Source organism: Lathyrus oleraceus, chromosome 6, assembly GCF_024323335.1.
Source record: "Lathyrus oleraceus cultivar Zhongwan6 chromosome 6, CAAS_Psat_ZW6_1.0, whole genome shotgun sequence".
Lineage (NCBI taxonomy): Eukaryota > Viridiplantae > Streptophyta > Magnoliopsida > Fabales > Fabaceae > Lathyrus > Lathyrus oleraceus.
Window position 1 is genome coordinate 125,289,968 of NC_066584.1, and position 17,933 is coordinate 125,307,900.

The window sequence follows — 17,933 nt, forward strand, 5'->3', positions numbered from 1 at the left end:
GACTATTATTCACACTACTCACACTTAACACATTCTCAACATTAATCAATAATAGAATAAAAGAATAAAAATATCTACAAATAAATAAGGTCTTAACAAGAAATAGATTCAATGTTTATAAAAGAAAAAATTCAATGTTTTCAATGAAAAATATTCTTTTTGTATATTACTATCTTTAATTATAAAATCTACTTTTTATTTTTTTTCCTTTAATATATTTTTATCTTATTTTATTCTATATTTATTGACTCATTATAATATTAATTTATAAAATTAATAATTGAAAAATAGAATTTTTCTACTTTTTTTATATTATTAATTATTAAAATAATCTATATTTTTTTATAATTTTACTAATAGTATTTATCGAAGTCTTATAAAAAACCGGAGAGAATAGTATAATGCCCGATAAGTATTAGTTAAATGGCAAAATTATATGATATGAATAACACATTTCGAAAATTTTAGAGCAATAACTCCTAATAAAAACACATTTTTGGCTTATTTGTTTCATAATAATACACTTTTTCTTTTGGCAAAGGTAGGGAACTTTTTTCTTTTGATCGACACGTGTAGGACTTCGTACAATTTCAATTGCAACGATTTTATAGAATATAATAATTTTTATAAAGTCCAAAGTAGTAATATATTTATTAAAAAAAGGAAAACCATATAAATAAAAGAACATAAAATCAAAGACCATAAAAACGGAAGATAATTTCCTATAAAAGTAGGCATGCTTTCAAAAATAATTAAACTAAACGTCAAAAATATTTAATGATGGATTGTGATTGACTCATAACATAAAAAAATTATCTATATAAATTAAATTAAAAAATAATAATTTAATTAATATCCATTGTATATAAAAAACTTACAGCATTACACCATTAATGTATAGTAATAATTTAAATATACTATTTTAATAAAATTAAAATTAAATATTTTAAATAAATCAATGATTATAATTAATTAATAGTATAAAATATCTTTATACATTATTAATTAAATATAAAAAATAATTAAATAAACAATGAGTACAAACAACTACAAATTAAACCACATGTATTATTTGAATGATACAAGACAAATTATTATATTGTAGTACTAGTACATTGTATTGTAGATCTTATAAATTTTTTTCTGATGCAAACATTCTTTAGTCCACTTGTTCTCGAACTAGAGTTCATACCCCACAGGCCCACACTCATCCTCTATATCTTTTTGTTCTTCATTTCTTTGAATTTATTCAACTTTTTATTTTCCTTGCTCTGGTCTTGACATTCACACAACACCATAAGCATGTTTTGAGATCTGGTTTCATTTCAACCAAGTGTGTCATTGTCTTTCCCATTTGTTTGTAATAAAAAATGGAGGCATTTGAAGTAGTGAACGAAGGAATTGGAATGCAAATTGAGTTCATTTGGAGGAAAATTAGAGAGCCAGTGATTGTGCCAATGCTGAGAGTTGCAGTGTTTTTGTGCCTAGGCATGTCGTTGATGATGTTGGTTGATAAAGTTTATATGGGAATTTCGATTTGTTTGGTGAAGATGTTTGGTAGGAAACCAGAGAAGCGTTATAAATGGGAGTGTTTTGAGGATGATCTTGAGTTGGGAAACTCTAATTACCCAATGGTTCTTGTTCAAATTCCAATGTATAATGAAGGAGAGGTAAATTTTTGAATGCTCATTTTTTTTTATAAATATACTGCCTCATTTGTATAAAAATATTTCTTTTTCTCTTTTTAAATTTATTAAATAATTAATATATATATATATATATATATATATATATATATATATATATATATATATATATATATATATATATATATATATATATATATATATATATATAAAATGAATTTGAGAGTGTAAATTTTGCTGTCTTTGAATTTAATATAGGAGTACATAAATGCAGGTCTATCAGTTATCAATTGGTGCTGCTTGTGGACTATCTTGGCCTTCTAATAGGCTCATCATCCAAATTCTTGATGATTCAACTGACCCAACTATCAAGGTAGGTATTATCTCTGCTTATATAATAACTATAAAAAATAGGTGATTCATTTAAAATAAAATAGTATTCGAAAATAAATAATTTATTTTAATTTTTAATATATATTTTTCAATTTTAAATTTTAATTAATATTATTTTCATCATTTTCAATATATAATAAGGATATTTTAATAAAAATATTATTTTTTTTAAGATGTATGAAATAGTCAACTGCGTGACTCATTATGGAACAAATAAAGTAAAATTTAAAAAGATCTTTAGTTAATAATTTTAAATTGTGATTTTAGTACGCACATTAGGCCCTCAAGTTAAAAAAAAAGTTAATAATACAAAATATTTTTATAATGTTAATCAATCATGAACATCTATCCTATCAAATTAATATTTAATTTTAAAATATTGATATAATATATGATAAAATATTATAATTTTATTGGATGATAGTATAAAATTAGTTTATCTTAGTTGTATACTTCCTTTAATTTTTCTCATTCACTGTTTAGTTTAGGATTTTTGGATCTATGACAACATAGTCCTATATTTCGATGCATTCATTAGTTATTTTTATATAAGGATATTATAATTTAAAAAATTGTATAAAATAAAATAATATTTTAAATTTCAAAAATTACGCATTCAAAGAAAATATTTTTACAAATAAATTATTATCTTGTATTTTTAGGAGATATGTTAGCATTATTCTATTAAATACCCACATTTTTTATTTCCATTGGATCTTACAAAGTTATAATTTTGTAAACTTTCCTAAAATCCAAATTCGAATCTAATAGTAAGTACAAGATAGAGCATTAACGTTCACAAGTTTGTAAGGCCATTACGCGTTTTAGATTCGGATTCTTTTCTTAAATTTTGTTTTTAACTTTTTCTCTATGACATTAATGAATCCACCTCATAGACATGTGTCATGTCTAGTTGTGATTCCGTTTGCCCAATCAAACGTCAAAGGAAAGTGAGATCAAAATTTATTTTGCTGAAGGAAAAGTGTTACATTAAAAAATAAAAATATATATTATAGGATATTATTGCTTATAATGGTATGGATAACAACCGTACAATAAAACTGTGTGCCGCTGATTCCCTCTTTATTGTGGTGGGTCTTGCTTGAGCTTTAAGAATATACTCGTTCTTCCTCTCTAATAATTTTTAATTAAAAAACTAATATTTCATATATTTTTTAAAAATTTAAATTTTTAAATTTTTTTTAAAAATATTTTATAAAAAGATGTAAAAATTTATCGTTAAAAGTGATTGTAATTTTTTTTTAAAAGTACCTAGTATTTTCAAATTAAATTCAAAATAATCATATTTTTAAATTATTCATCAAACTAATCATTTTTTAAATAAAAAATTAAATAATAAAAATAGACGCCACTATCTATGACACATGAATAATATTATGCATGTGTCACTCCTCTTGATGCCATTGCATGTTATTTTTTTACCAATATTGCATGCATGCGTCATTTCTCCTTCTCATGACGCGTGTTCAATAACATTTTACATGTATGTGTCACTCCTCCTGATGTCTCCCCTTTTTATATATATATATATATATATATATATATATATATATATATATATGTCACTCACAGTGATGCATACTCTTATTGCATCATATATATGCATGCGCTACTAGGATTGGTACCTTAGTGCAAAAAAATATACATGTGTCATATGCAATTGCGTATGCTCTTGTCATGTAATTTTTTTATTTAAAAAATAATTAATTTGATAAATAATTTAAAAACAAGATTATTTTAATATTTAATTTGAGAATAGTGGTAATTTTAGAAACAAATTCGATTGTGAATGCAGGAGTTGGTCCAGGTGGAGTGCAATATATGGGGAAGCAAAGGAGTGAACATAAAGTATGAAGTTAGAGACAACAGAAATGGTTACAAAGCTGGTGCTCTAAGAGAAGGAATGAAACATAGCTATGTGACACAATGTGACTATGTTGTCATCTTTGATGCTGATTTTCAACCACAACCTGATTTTCTCCGCCGAACCATTCCTTTCCTTGTCAATAATCCTGAAATTGGTCTCGTGCAAGCTCGCTGGAAATTTGGTAAATTACCTTTCTCATTCTCTTTGTTCTAGATCGCATTAAGCTTATAACATGTTCACACACGTGTTGATAGACAAATTGTTGGTGGGTGAGGTAGGTCCCACTTGGTGCTTGAATTGAATACTATGTCTCTTTTTTAGTCATCATTGTTTTTTGGTATAAATTTTGAGCAGGGAAAGGTGGGAATGGCTACTTAACAAAATGTTTTTTATATACATAGAAAAATGGAAACAAGGGTCGTGTATAAATAAGGATAATTGTTGAATTAGTGTTGAGAAGCTTCAATGTCCTCAATTTCACATGGGAATTTAGGAGTGATAGTTTTCTTATCTTATAACTTTGTTTTTCTCTAATCATACACGTGATTGTAGGAAAGTGCACAAAAAGTCTTTGAATGATGGATGATTCACAACTAACTTTCCCCTGTCCATGTTTTTTTTAAGAACAACTCCATTCAACCTCTTTGCAGGGTATTTCTTGAGAATATATACTACTTTAGAGACAACTTGTCCCCAAAATGAATATGGAAACGCTTTTTCCTTTAAATACGCGTCTTTCCATATCTAACAATTATATATATATATATATATATATATATATATATATAATATATATATATATATATATATATATATATATATATATATATATATATATATATATATATATATATATATATATATATATATATATATATATATATATATATATATATATATATATTGTTGTTAAGGTGTATAAGGATGATTCATAATACTATGAAAATAATAAATATTAGAAGTATATGGGTTGATTTGAAAACTATATTGGTTTTTTTTAATTAATGATGTCAAAAATATATTTCGAGATCGTAAAAATTAAAAACTAGTTTGAAAGTCGCTGAAGACGACTTCCTCATTATATGGTGATAGGTAAGCCCGGGCGGAGGGAGTTGGCGACAGAGCTTCGACAGCCAGCGGCAGTTGGTCAACAACGACAATCTAGATTAGTTATGGATGGTGATTTGTATGTGTCAGGTATTAGATTCGATATAGGAAATTTTCATATATCGAACTTGGTTGTTTTGCTTTTGGGATCAGTTTGTTAATGAGTAGTGTTTTAGACTCGTTAAGTATCTGTTGGGTTTCGACATTTATAAATATGTATCTCTATCATTCTTTTCTTAACAATCTTCAGAACTTTGAGAGCTGAAGACGGACTAGTGGTAATATTAGAAAAATCCCAAGTCTCACATTGGTTGTAGATAGAGCATTAAAAGAGTTTATATAGAGTGACACCCCTCATTTTATAAGCCGATTTTATAAGGATGAGTTATGTCAAACTCTAATATGGTATCAGAGGCTATCAATCGGACCATGGGTCCCCCATCGTTAATATCCATGCACCAAGTCCAAAAGAGTGTCGGACGTGAGGGGGTGTATTGGGAAAATCCCAAGTCCCACATTGGTTGGAGATAAGCATTTAAACTGTTTATATAGAGTGCAATCCGGTTTTATAGGGTTGAGTTAGGCCCAACCACATTACTTAACATGATATCAGAGCCTGATTTAAGATCGATGGACCATCTGCTATCAGTTTTCCGCTATCTGATCATGCACCATTTATTTCCATGTTCAAAATATCTAGTTCTGGATGTGGGAAGTGTGTTAAGAGTCTCACGTTAGACAATATATGGCATGAGCATGTCTTTATAAGTGGAGGAAATCCTCACCCTACAAGGTATTTTTGTAGGGTTGAGTTAGACCAAACCATATTTCTTAACAGGTAATCTTAGAAAGGCAATGGTTATCTAAAAGTGTGTTATTGAAATTCGGAAAACCCTTAGAGATATCTAAGGGGGGTTGAGAAACACTTCTAAATACTTTGAGCTTGTGTGATTCATATATAAAGAGTTGAAGAGATTGGAAAACACTTGGGTAAAAAATGACTCACCCAAACAAGTGAATGAAAACAAGGTGGTGTCTCTCTCATTTGTAATCTTTTGAAATAACTTTTGAAAGTATAATGAATGAGAAAGATGCTTTATTTTTCATAGTAGATCATTTGATTTAATTGGGTAAACAAGTTATTATGTTTCTTGTCATTAATCTTCTTCAGTCGAGTTAAGTTGATGTCTTATTGTACATGATGAGTCATCGTGAGGGGAAAACATTCACATTAGGTCTAACACTCACCTAAAGATCAAAGAATCTCCCAAGCAAGTGATTGAGACACCACATATTCACCCAAAATCTTAATGCAATGGGTGTATGAGTCATTTCACTTATAAAATGTTCGACCTCCATTTTTCCAAGTAATATGGGACTTATACAACTCATACTTATTTCTCAACAATCTCCCCTCAAGTGTGAGTCTGTCCACTATGATTCCCCTCAAGCTAAAGTTCTTTATCCACATACTTGTATTATCGTCGACAAACACCTTTAACATGTCACGAGCACTTCAATGGGACACGTCGCCTGACTACCACAATGTCAGGAAGACTTTTGAAATAAGGAGTCAGCCCCTTACTCAAATCATCTGATAGTATTGATGGGTCATCATGAGGGGAAAACATTCACGTTGGGTCAAACATTCACCTAAAGGTAAAATACTCACCCAAAAAAGTGAGAGAGATACCACATATTGACCTAAAACCTTAAGACAATGGGTGTATGAGTCCTCTTACTTATAAAATGTTTAACCTAAACTTTTCCAAGCAATATGTGACTTACACAACTCACACTTGTTTCTCAATAATCTCTCATCAAGTGTGAGTCTATCCATTATGCCCCCTCAAGAGAAAGCTCTTTTATCCACATATTTGTACCATCATTGATAGACACCCTTACCACGCCATTGGCACGTCAACGAGACACGTCGTCTGACTACCACAATACCAAAAAGACTTTTGATACAAGGAGTCGATCCATTACTCAAACCATCGACTATGATACTACTGATGGGTCATCATGAGGGGGAATCATTCACATTTGATCAAATATTCACCTAAAGGTCAATGACTCACCCAAACAAGTAAGAGAGACACCATATATTAATCAAAAACATTAAGGAAATTGGTGTATGGGTCCTCTCACTTATAAAGTGCTCAACCTCTACTTTTCCAAACAATGTGGGACTTACACAACTCACACTTGTTTCTCAACAATAATGAGAGTTAGTTTTACTAAAAGTCATTTATATTAATTGTCATTGTTCTTTTTCCTTGTACAATAAATTTTTTGGTGTGATTAAAATCTAAAAAATTCTTTTGAAGCGCTTTGAATTATTCTATCAGTTTTCACAATAAGTGGCATCCACCGTATGGCTAAGAGATTTTGTTTACTAGTGAGCAGCATGAGTTCTAAATGGCAGGTCAAGAGGTTTTCCAGAGACAACAATTTTGGGTTTTGGAAACTGAAGATGCAAGCAATTTTAACCCAGGAGAAGTGTATTGAAACATTAAAGGTTAAGGCATAGATGCATGCACGCCTAACAGAAGAAGAGAAGACCGAGATGGTGGATAAAGTCAGAAGTTCCATTATCTTGTGCCTCATGAACACAATTCAAAGTGAATTCTCCAAGGAGAAGACTATGGCTTCAATATGGAAACAAATTGAATCATTCTATATGACAATGTCTTTGTCTTACAGGTTGTGTCTGAAAACAACAACTCTTTTCATTCTGAATGGTAGAGAACAAATCCATAGTGGAGTAGTTCACCAAATTTTACAAGATTATTCATGATCTTGAGAATATTGAGTTGAAGATCAATGATGGGGACAATGCTCGAATCTTGTTGAGCTCAATACCCAGATACTTTTAACACTTTAAGAATGTTATTCTTTATGATAAGGAATGTACTATCAAATTGGATGAAGTCCATACAACTATGAGATCAAAAGATTTTTCAAAGGTAAAATATTTGAAGTCTAACGATAGTGGTGTAAGCTTGAGTGTCTCAAGATAAGGAAATGAATGTAGATGGATGTACAAATCAAGTAGGTTTGACAAATCAAGGTTAAAATGCTTTACTTGTCACAAAACCGCTCACTTCAGGAGGGATTGTCCCAAGAAGAGGTGCAATGATGATTCTATTTAGATTGCGGTTGCCTCTGATAAGGATAATTATGGTAGTGTTGGATGCACTAGTGGTGTCATGTTTGGAGACTTAAGAGAGTTAGGTCATGGACTCGGGTTGCGCTTATCACATGTGTCTAAGAAAATAATACTTTGAGACTTTGAAGCTGGAGCAAGGTAAATTAGTTCTTTTGGTGCAATAAGGCTTGCAAGGTTCATGGTATTGGTATAATCATACTTAAAATGGTTGATGACCGTGAGTTTCTTCTTCATAACATGAGGTATTTTCCAAAGCTCATGTGAAATTTATTATCCATAAACATGTTTGACGATCTAGGTTATTGTACTAGAGTTGAACATGGGGTGTTCAAAGTTTTGCATGGTTAATTGATCATACCTTAAGGGTCTAAAATATGTGGCGTATAGATTTTATAAGGTTCCAATGTTGTTCTTATTTCATCATCAACTAATGAAGACTTTCATGACAAGATTAAAGTATGGGATTTGAGGTCAAGGAATGGTGGATGCTTGGAGGTTGTTTTATAGCAGTTTAATGATTTTTGCAGAAGACAATGGATAGAAACACATTTATCTGCTAAGTTATCATCTAGTTTCTAGGATAAGGCCGATGCCAAAATAGTTTACATGATTAATATGTATTCATTTACAAGAATAAACTTCCAAACACATGGTAGTTTTTAGTAGGAAATCTGAAAACTGCTCTTATTCAAAGGTCAATAAAGCTTTGTATGTTGTACAAATTAAGCTAATTATGCTTGGTGGAAAAATTGTAGATTGTGTCTTTAATGGATATCTAATAGGTAAAAAGATTTATAAGTTATTAGGAATGAAACCTGGAGGATTGAAGTTCATCAATTGCAGATATATTAATTTTAATAAGACCCGTAAGGGAAAGAAAAGTAAATACATGGGGATGAAGCTTTTAGGAACTAAGGTAGAGAATATTCAATTTGAGGTGAAGATTCCTATTATAGATATTAGTAGTGGTGAGGGATCGATTATAGAGGTCTTTTATTATCATCTGACTCGTGATAATGTAAGGAGGAAGATCATACCATCTCACAGGGGAGTTTATATTTGTCTTGAGTATTATGTTTTACATGTGGTTGAAGAATTGAAAAACTCATAAACATGAACCTTTAGAAAGGTATTCAAAAACATGGGGAGTCAAAGATGGTCTAATAACCATACTTGTGGGCTTGTTAGACTACTAAAGAAAAAAAGGTGGTTGAGAGCAAGTAGATACAAGTGGCGAGACCAAGGTTCAAGCAAGGCTTGAACTTGATAAAAATTGTTAAATAGATATTGAATTGACAAAGACCAACAAGGTGGTTGATAGGTAAATTGACATCACCACGGTTTCAAGTCAAGATGGAGATTATTGAAGTATGCCTTAAAACCTTAAGTGATAAACAGAAAGAAGCAAGTTTGGAGATTGCATAAATCAAAAATCAATTGTAAGTGGACGAAGAAGGAAGTGATATTACATAGTAGTCCGACAAGTTCAGACGGCAGTGGTCCACGACAGAGCTTTGGTGGCGGTCGGTTGATAGCAATTGTCGTATGGATATTGTCGATTCGGATGCGTGATTCGATTTCGGGGGATATCGAATCCGGTCCATGCAATTTCCGTGTATCAGACTTGGTTGTTTCGGTTTATGGATCAGTTTGTTTATGAGTTGTATTTTGGGTATGTTAATTGTCCACTGGATTTCAACATTGCATGGTGGTCAGGCAAGTCCCGGCGGCAGGATTATGCGGTTGAGCTTCGGTGATCCGTCGACAACGACGGTTCGAGTCGATTGCGGCGGGCGATTCAGATTCGTTAGATATCAAGTCCCTTCCAAATATTTTTGTGTATCGAACTTGATTGTTTCGGCTTGTGAATCTGTTTATTAATGAGTTGTATTTTGGGTTTGTTAATTGTCCACTGGATTTCAACATTTATAAATATGTATCTCCATAGTTCTTATCTTAAAAACTTTCAAAACTTTGAGAGGTTAAGACAGAGAGAAGGATTTGGAAATCTTAGTGGCAATCTAAGAGAGGCAAGATAAAAGTGTGTTCTTAGAATTCGGGAAATAATTTGAGATATCTAAGGGGGATTGAGAAATACTTCTAAACACCTTGAGTTTTTGTTGTTCATATATAAAGAGTTTGAAAGATGTGGAAACACTTTTGTAGAAAATGAGTTTGTTTATGAGAATTTGGGCGACTATTTTCTTATAACTCATTTGTAATCTTTTGTAACAAATTTTGGAAGTATATAATGAATCAGAACTAGGTAAACAAGTTATTGTGTTTCTTCTCTTTTATCTTCTTCTTCCAAGTTAAGTTGATGTCTTATTGCTTATAGAGTTAATTTTGCTGAATGTCATTTATTTTGGCCGTCGTTGTTCTTTGTTCCTACACATCAAACTTTTAGGAGTGATTGAAATCTGAATTGTTCTTTTGAAGACTTTGAATAATTCTATCAATTTTTCACAACAAGTGGCGTCCAACATGTGACAAAAGGATTTTGCTTACAAGTAAGCACCATGTATTCTAAATGGTAGATCGAGAGGTTTTTCGGGGACAACGATTTTGAGTGGTGGAAAATGAAGATGCAAGCATATTTAACTCAAGAGAAGTGTATTGAAACATTGAAGGGTGAGTCATTGATGCTTGCATGACTAACAAAAACGAAGAAGACTGTGATGGTGGATAAGGCCAGAAATTCCATTATCTTATGCGTAAGAGATAAAGTTCTAAGTGAAGTCATCAAGGAGGAGACTGCTATTTGAATATAGAAAACTTGAATAATTGTATATAACCAAGTCTTTGTCTCACAGTTTTTATCTGAAACAATAACTCTACTCATTTTAAATGGTAGAGAACAAATTTATAGTGGAATAGATGACCGACTTTTACAAGATTATTGATGATATTGAGAATATTGAGGTGAAGATTGATGATGAGGACAAGACTTTACTCTTGTTGATCTCATTACCCAGATCCTTTGAATACTTTAATAATGTTATTTTTTATGTAAAGAAGGTATTATTGCTTTGGATGAAGTCTAGAGATTCTAAGATCCAAAGAATTTTTAAAGTAAAGATAGTTGAGTCATTCGAAAACATGTGGAGTCAAAGATGGTTGAAAAGTCATACATGTGGGCTTGTTAGACTACTAAAGCAAAAAAATTGATTGGAAGCAATTGGATGTAAGTGGTAAGATCAAGGTTCAAGAAAGACTTGAATTTGATAAAAATTGTTCAATAGATGTTGAATTGGTATAGAGCAACAAGGTTGTTGATGTATGTCTTAAAACATTAAGTAATGAAGAGAAATTAAAAAATTTAAAGATTGAAAAACACAAAAATCAGTTAGAAATCGACGAAGATGGCGACGACATTACATGGTGGTCTAGCATGTCTGGGGTTGGTGGTCCGCGACAGAGATCTGGTGACCGTTGGTGGTCATTCTACTATGACATCGGTCAGGGTTGATTCCGACATGCGATTCGGTTATGTCGAATATCAAATCCAGTCTAAAAAAAATTGTGTATTGAACTTGATTGTTTCACTTTGTGGATCAATTTAATAATGAGTTTTGTTTCTTGTGAATCAGTTTGATCGATCTGGGTAAACAAGTTATAGTGTTTCTTGTGTTTTATCTTTTTCTACCAAATTAAGTTGATCTTTTATTGCATAGAGATTTATTTTTATTAGAAGACATCTATTTTAGTTGTCATTATTCTTTATTCTCACACATCAAAAATCCTGGTATGATTAAAATCTGAATAATATTTTTGAAGAGCTTTGAATTATTCTAATCATCATACCAGCTCCTAAGATTCTATCATCTACAAAGCTCACATTTCTAAAGTTGCTTTCATTCAATCTCAATTCACCAGCTTTCTAAAAGAACTTTAATCTTTCAAGATTCGTAGTTACAATATCTTTGGTATCATCTACTGCACACTCACTTTAGTTAAATATGGAATAAATTAGCTAATAATTTGTATTTTTTTTCCTTCTTTGTTTTTAGTGAATGCCGATGAATGTTTGATGACGAGGATGCAACAAATGTCACTCGATTACCATTTTAAAGTGGAACAAGAAGTGAGCTCTTCAGCTTACGCCTTCTTTGGCTTCAACGGTAATCTCTCTTTTTTCTATCATTAAATAGATAAGAAATCATTCATTTCACTAAAACTCAACATCATTAATAAAAAATGGATCTTTCTATACAGGAACTGCAGGTGTATGGAGAATTTCAGCATTGAATGAAGCTGGCGGGTGGAAAGATAGGACCACAGTGGAAGATATGGATCTTTCTGTACGCGCAAGTCTCAAAGGATGGAAGTTCTTATACCTTTCCAATTTACAGGTTATATATTCTCTTAGTTTAAACTCAAAATTTATTGTTACAAAGTTTAATATGATTCAAGAGTGTGATGGATTTCATGATATATAGGTTATAAACGAATTGCCAAGCACTTTAAAGGCCTTTAGATATCAACAACACCGATGGTCATGTGGTCCTGCCAATCTCTTCAGAAAAACCGCTATGGAGATTTTCGCAAGCAAGGTAACGTTCCTAAATCAACAATTTATTTACATTAATATATAAATATAAATAAATTTCGTTGTTGAAAAGTGTTTGTCCATTGCAGAATGTGTCTCTATGGAAGAAAATATATATTCTTTACAGTTTTTTCTTCGTTCGGAAGATTGTGGCACACGTCAACACATTTGTGTTCTATTGTATTGTGTTACCCGCAACCGTTGTGGTGCCTGAAGTTGTTGTCCCTAAATGGGGATCTGTTTATATTCCTTTCGTCATCACCCTTCTAAAATCCGTAGGAACACCAAGGTTTTTTTTTACTGTATTTCTCTTTCTTTTATTTGGCAATTTAAAACATGGCAAGGTTACATAATTTGTTTTTCAATTTCTAGGTCATTCCATTTAGTGTCCTTTTGGATTCTCTTTGAAAATACGATGTCTCTCCATCGAACAAAGGCGACAATTATTGGTCTATTAGAGGCTAGTAGAGTGAATGAATGGGTTGTCACCGAAAAACTTGGAGCTACTCTCAAGGCTAAAGGTGGGGGTAAAGTATCCAAAAATATTCAACTTAAGATTGGAGACAGGTAAAATAAAGTGTACAATATTACTGTATTTCACGTCTCGACAATTATAAGCAAAAATATAATCATTGTGTTTGATTTCTTTTTGTGCTTATATTAGGATTGGAATGTCAGAACTTTGTGTTGGACTTTACCTCCTATTCTGCGGTTCATATGATGTTATGTATGGGAAAAATCAGTTCTTCGTATTCCTATACATCCAATCGATTGCTTTCTTCATCCTGGCGTTTGGATATGTTGGCACTGTTGTTCCCAACTCGTAGAAGAACTTGGCATGAGCGATTCATTTACCAATTTCTATTTTTTTACTTCAATTATGTTGTAGTATAGTATTCATGTGGAGAATTTTGTTGATGAGAAAGTTTCATTTTTAACAAATAATTTGATAGAGTAACTTAGAATTCGAGTTAGATTTATTGAATTTATAGTTAATATGAATTACAAGGATTGCAAGGTAAAAGAAAGCATAGTGAAAATGTAGTAGAGAAAACAAAAAACAAGAATTGAAAGATAAATATGTGTATTAGATGTAGGGAGAGAAACATACATTATTCCATTATTCTTTCACTTCATTGTATCGAATTTGAAATTATTATTCTTTGTGTGTGAAGATGTGTAATAATATCTATAGGTTTTGAATGGAAAACGAAAACTCCTTTTACAATTGTTACTCGGAATATCTAGCATTGTATTTGAAATCATACATATTTTGAATAAGTAGGAATTTCTGCGAAGAAATGTCCCTTAATATGTTAATTCTGGATTGTGTTTTAGAATTTACATTTTAAAATGTTTAATGTTTTTGTAAAATTGGGTTGGGCTTTGGATTTCTTCTAATTACTAATCATTACTAGACTTCAAAGTTGCTGAACAATTTTGTAAAATGTCATGATTACACGTACATTAGTAACACTTTCCTACACACAATTTCCCAAGATGCTTTGCCCTTTGGAACATGCTGTTGAGGGGAGTTTTATTTCCACCAAATTATATTTTCAAAATGTCAACTTTTGAAAAAAATATCCACAATTGCCATTTTTTGTCATTTTGTGGCATTATTTAATTTATTTTCAGCACCCTCCATCCTAGATGACGGACACCCAAGAAGTGCAGTTCATGGTGCACTTTTTTTTTGTTTTTTAATTTCTGAAATATTTTTAATTGATTAAAAATATTTTTTAATAATAAATAATAATTAAAATATTATATTTAATATAAATTAATTAAAAAAATATTAATAAATTAAATATTTTTTTACATAATATTTTTAATAAATATTTAAAATTAATTAGAAATTAATATTTAATATAAATTTGAATAAAATTTCTTTTTTAACAAATTAAATAAATTTTTATATAATATTTTTAATAAATATTAAATATTAAATAAAAAATTAATATTTAATATAATTTAAAGCATAATATATTTCGTACTTAAATGTATAATATATTTTTTACGCCTAAACAATGTTATAATATTATTTTTTCATTCCATTAGGTTTTCTATAAATAGAGGTGGCTAAGACAGATGAAGATATACGTTGTCTTAAATAATTGTTCCACATATTTGTGAATCATGTATGTGTTTTGTATTATTTTTTAAACAGATAAGCACATGAGGGTTTCTTTGAATCCACAATGGAAATTCAGACAATTGATTTCTACCATCAATGCTAGTTTTGGACATCTGAGTGATCCGATTCGATGTGTTAGAAAAATTGAGTATTATTGTCCTTACATAACTCTGACGAATGCTAGCCCAGATGGTACATACATGCATTATTGGGATCGTGTAGAAAATGATATGGATGTTACTTGTATGTTTTCTGCGTATAGTGGAGAAGTTAGCCGAGGCGTTGAAGATCCACTTGTTTTGATTGTTGTCGTTTAATAGGATAATATGATAAAAGGTGTTGGAGTGATTAGTTGTTATAACGTGTTGGAATAGTTGTTGTGTTTTATCTTTATTTGAAGTTGTTATTATGTTGTCACCTTTCATGTGTTGCAGACGGAAATCTTACGCTCTAAATAAAAGTTGTTGTTGAAAAAGAAAATACACGAAATGTAACAACGATTGAATAGACTAAAACTTCAGACATAACTAAGTAGAAGGGCCATACCTGTTTGGACATTTTCTGCGCATATGGTCGATTTCTCGACAAATACCACACCTCATTTTTTCTTTTTCAACGTTGTCCATTTCAGTTCTAATCCGGCAACTGTTTGGGCGACCTTTCTTTTTTCTCTGCATGCTCTCATTGTGGCAAAGCGTGTGTCACCTTCATATTACGACCAAGTTGTTTCGGTCGGGATTCCGAGGAAGCTCTCCTCGTAGACCTTAAATACGTTTACAACTTTGAACACATCAACTATATGCACAGAATAGTCTTGTCTTATGCTTGAACATGATGCAATAACATGTGAGCAATGGACATGAAAAGTTTGGAATCTTCCACACTCACACATCAGATTCCTAAGGTCGATGTTGTAATGGGTAGTCGGCCTTCCGTCATTATGATGCACAGTTTCTTGGACCAGGAAGCAGAACCTCTGATGATCAAATTGCATAACTGTGTGGCTATTTGATTTGATTACCTCTTCCTCAATTCCCTTCATGCAGTTATCAGTGTACAGTCGGTCAGAACCCAACATTTTAGTCCAGTCATGTCCTTTTTTCCCAAAAAGTGTGCCCAATCGATAATATGTTGATTTTACCAAAGCAGTAATAGGTAGGTTGCATGTGGCTTTTAAAACTGAGTTCATTGTTTCAGCAAGATTGGTAGTCATATGATCCCATCGTTTCCCTCCATCGAATGATCTCGTCCATTTTCTCTTGGAATATTGTCTACCCATTGTAACGTTTCTATGTTAACTTTACGTATCTCTCCCCTGTAGTATTCATATGTTGCCTCATTTAATGCATACCCTGTGTATGAAAATGAAAAATAAATTAGTATATATAAGTTACTGTTAGATATCTTAACAAAGATATGTTTAGGAAAATACCCATGTTAACAACTTTTTTTCGAAGTTCCTTGTCTCTGAATTCCCTCATAAAGTTTTGCGCTATATGTATGATGCAATAGACGTGTGATGAGGGAGGATTTTTCCATCTGTAGCGGTGTATTCGTCACTTTATGATTTATTGATTAAATCAAAAGCAAAGCATACAAAGAATCGAGTCGCCACCGCACTTTTATTTATCCACAGGAATGGCTAAAAAGCGAACAAAAGCCTAAGAAGTTTTACACATAGAAAACTAATGAAAAAGGTCAGAGATCTGGGTAAGGGGTTAATTACGCAATGGGAAGGTGTTAGGCACCCAAAACGTCATAGGTACTCCTAGGGAGCCCTTTTCACAACTTGTTGTATGAGATGTTATTTGTTTATGAAATATTTATTGTGCAAACACGATTGAAGAGATGAGAAAAGAATATACAAATTATTATTTTTGTGTTTGAACGGATGAACCCGTTGCCTACGTACCTTTCCATGGAAGGTAAGGATCAAAACGTCGTAGTTCGGCTAAAAGATTTCCAAAAGTAAGTGAATTGATTTTAAAACAAAAGCCCTAAGGTCTTTCGTTATCCACGGGAGAAAACTCAACCTATACAAATAACAAGTCCACCATGTGAGAAAAGCTTCAACTTGCTAGTGAGGGGTTAACCCTATAATAAGCAAGGAAGTCTTACAATTCAATCACTAAGTACAAAAGGTGGGATTAACATCAACCAACTAGGATAAATCAAACATATGGCTAATGTATGAAAAATTATCAAGAAAGTGGACTTGAGCCATAAAACAATTGAATGAGCGGAATTAATCAATTAGAATTTATTCACAAAAGATGGTCAAAGTATGATTAGAATTCAATTCAAAAGAAGTATTATGAAAATGAAATTTGAAAAATCAGAGGCTTAAGGCCTAGGTTTCTAATTTGAAAGAACAAATGAAAATGTTTGCACAATAGTTTTCAAGTTTTGGGTTGACATGCAAATGGAGGTTTAAAGAAACAAAAGGTGGGAGTGTTAAGGGAGTAAAACTTCTTAGATGTTCACCTCTTGAGATCATATGTAGATGATTCAAGTGATTCCTTTGGAAAAGGCAACAAGCAAATAACAGATGAACAAAGTAAATGGATACCGGATGCCAATCAATGGACTTATTCCAATCTCCTAAAACAAAGAGCAAACATAGATACCAGATGCCAATCAATGGACTTATACTAGTCTCCCAAAACAAAATGGATACCGGAAGCCAATCAATGGACTTATTCCAATCTCCTAAAGCAAAGAGCAAACGTGGATACCAGATGCCAATCAATGGACTTATACTAGTCTCCCAAAACAAAATGGAACAATGATACCAGATGCCAATCAATGGACTTATACTAGTCTCACAAAACAAAATGAAACAAGGATACCAGATGCCAATCAATGGACTTATACTAGTCTCACAAAACAAAATGAAACAAGGATACCAGATGCCAATCAATGGACTTATACTAGTCTCCCACCATATCATAGGGAACAACTGCCAAGCAATGGACTTATGCTTGCCTCCTCCATGGACAAAACAAAATGTTACAAAACAATGTTTATGAAATGATATACAA

General features: G+C 31.5%; 1 protein-coding gene across 2 annotated transcripts; it reads left to right on the top strand.

The window, feature by feature from the left end:
- The first annotated feature begins 1,130 nt into the window (after positions 1–1,130).
- On the top strand, positions 1,131–13,859 carry LOC127097171 (glucomannan 4-beta-mannosyltransferase 9). 2 transcript variants are annotated; one of them, XM_051035681.1, is made up of 10 exons: positions 1,131–1,670; positions 1,921–2,019; positions 3,856–4,108; positions 5,020–5,124; positions 12,217–12,327; positions 12,422–12,558; positions 12,646–12,759; positions 12,845–13,044; positions 13,128–13,322; positions 13,420–13,859. In XM_051035681.1, exons 1-10 carry the CDS (start codon positions 1,371–1,373, stop codon positions 13,580–13,582), a joined length of 1,677 nt encoding a protein of 558 aa, XP_050891638.1. In that variant the 5' UTR covers positions 1,131–1,370; the 3' UTR covers positions 13,583–13,859. The 2 variants fall into 2 exon arrangements, with proteins under 2 accessions (XP_050891638.1, XP_050891639.1); XM_051035682.1 differs by lacking the exon at positions 5,020–5,124 and having other exon boundaries at positions 1,135–1,670; positions 13,420–13,857.
- The last annotated feature ends 4,074 nt before the right edge of the window (positions 13,860–17,933 follow it).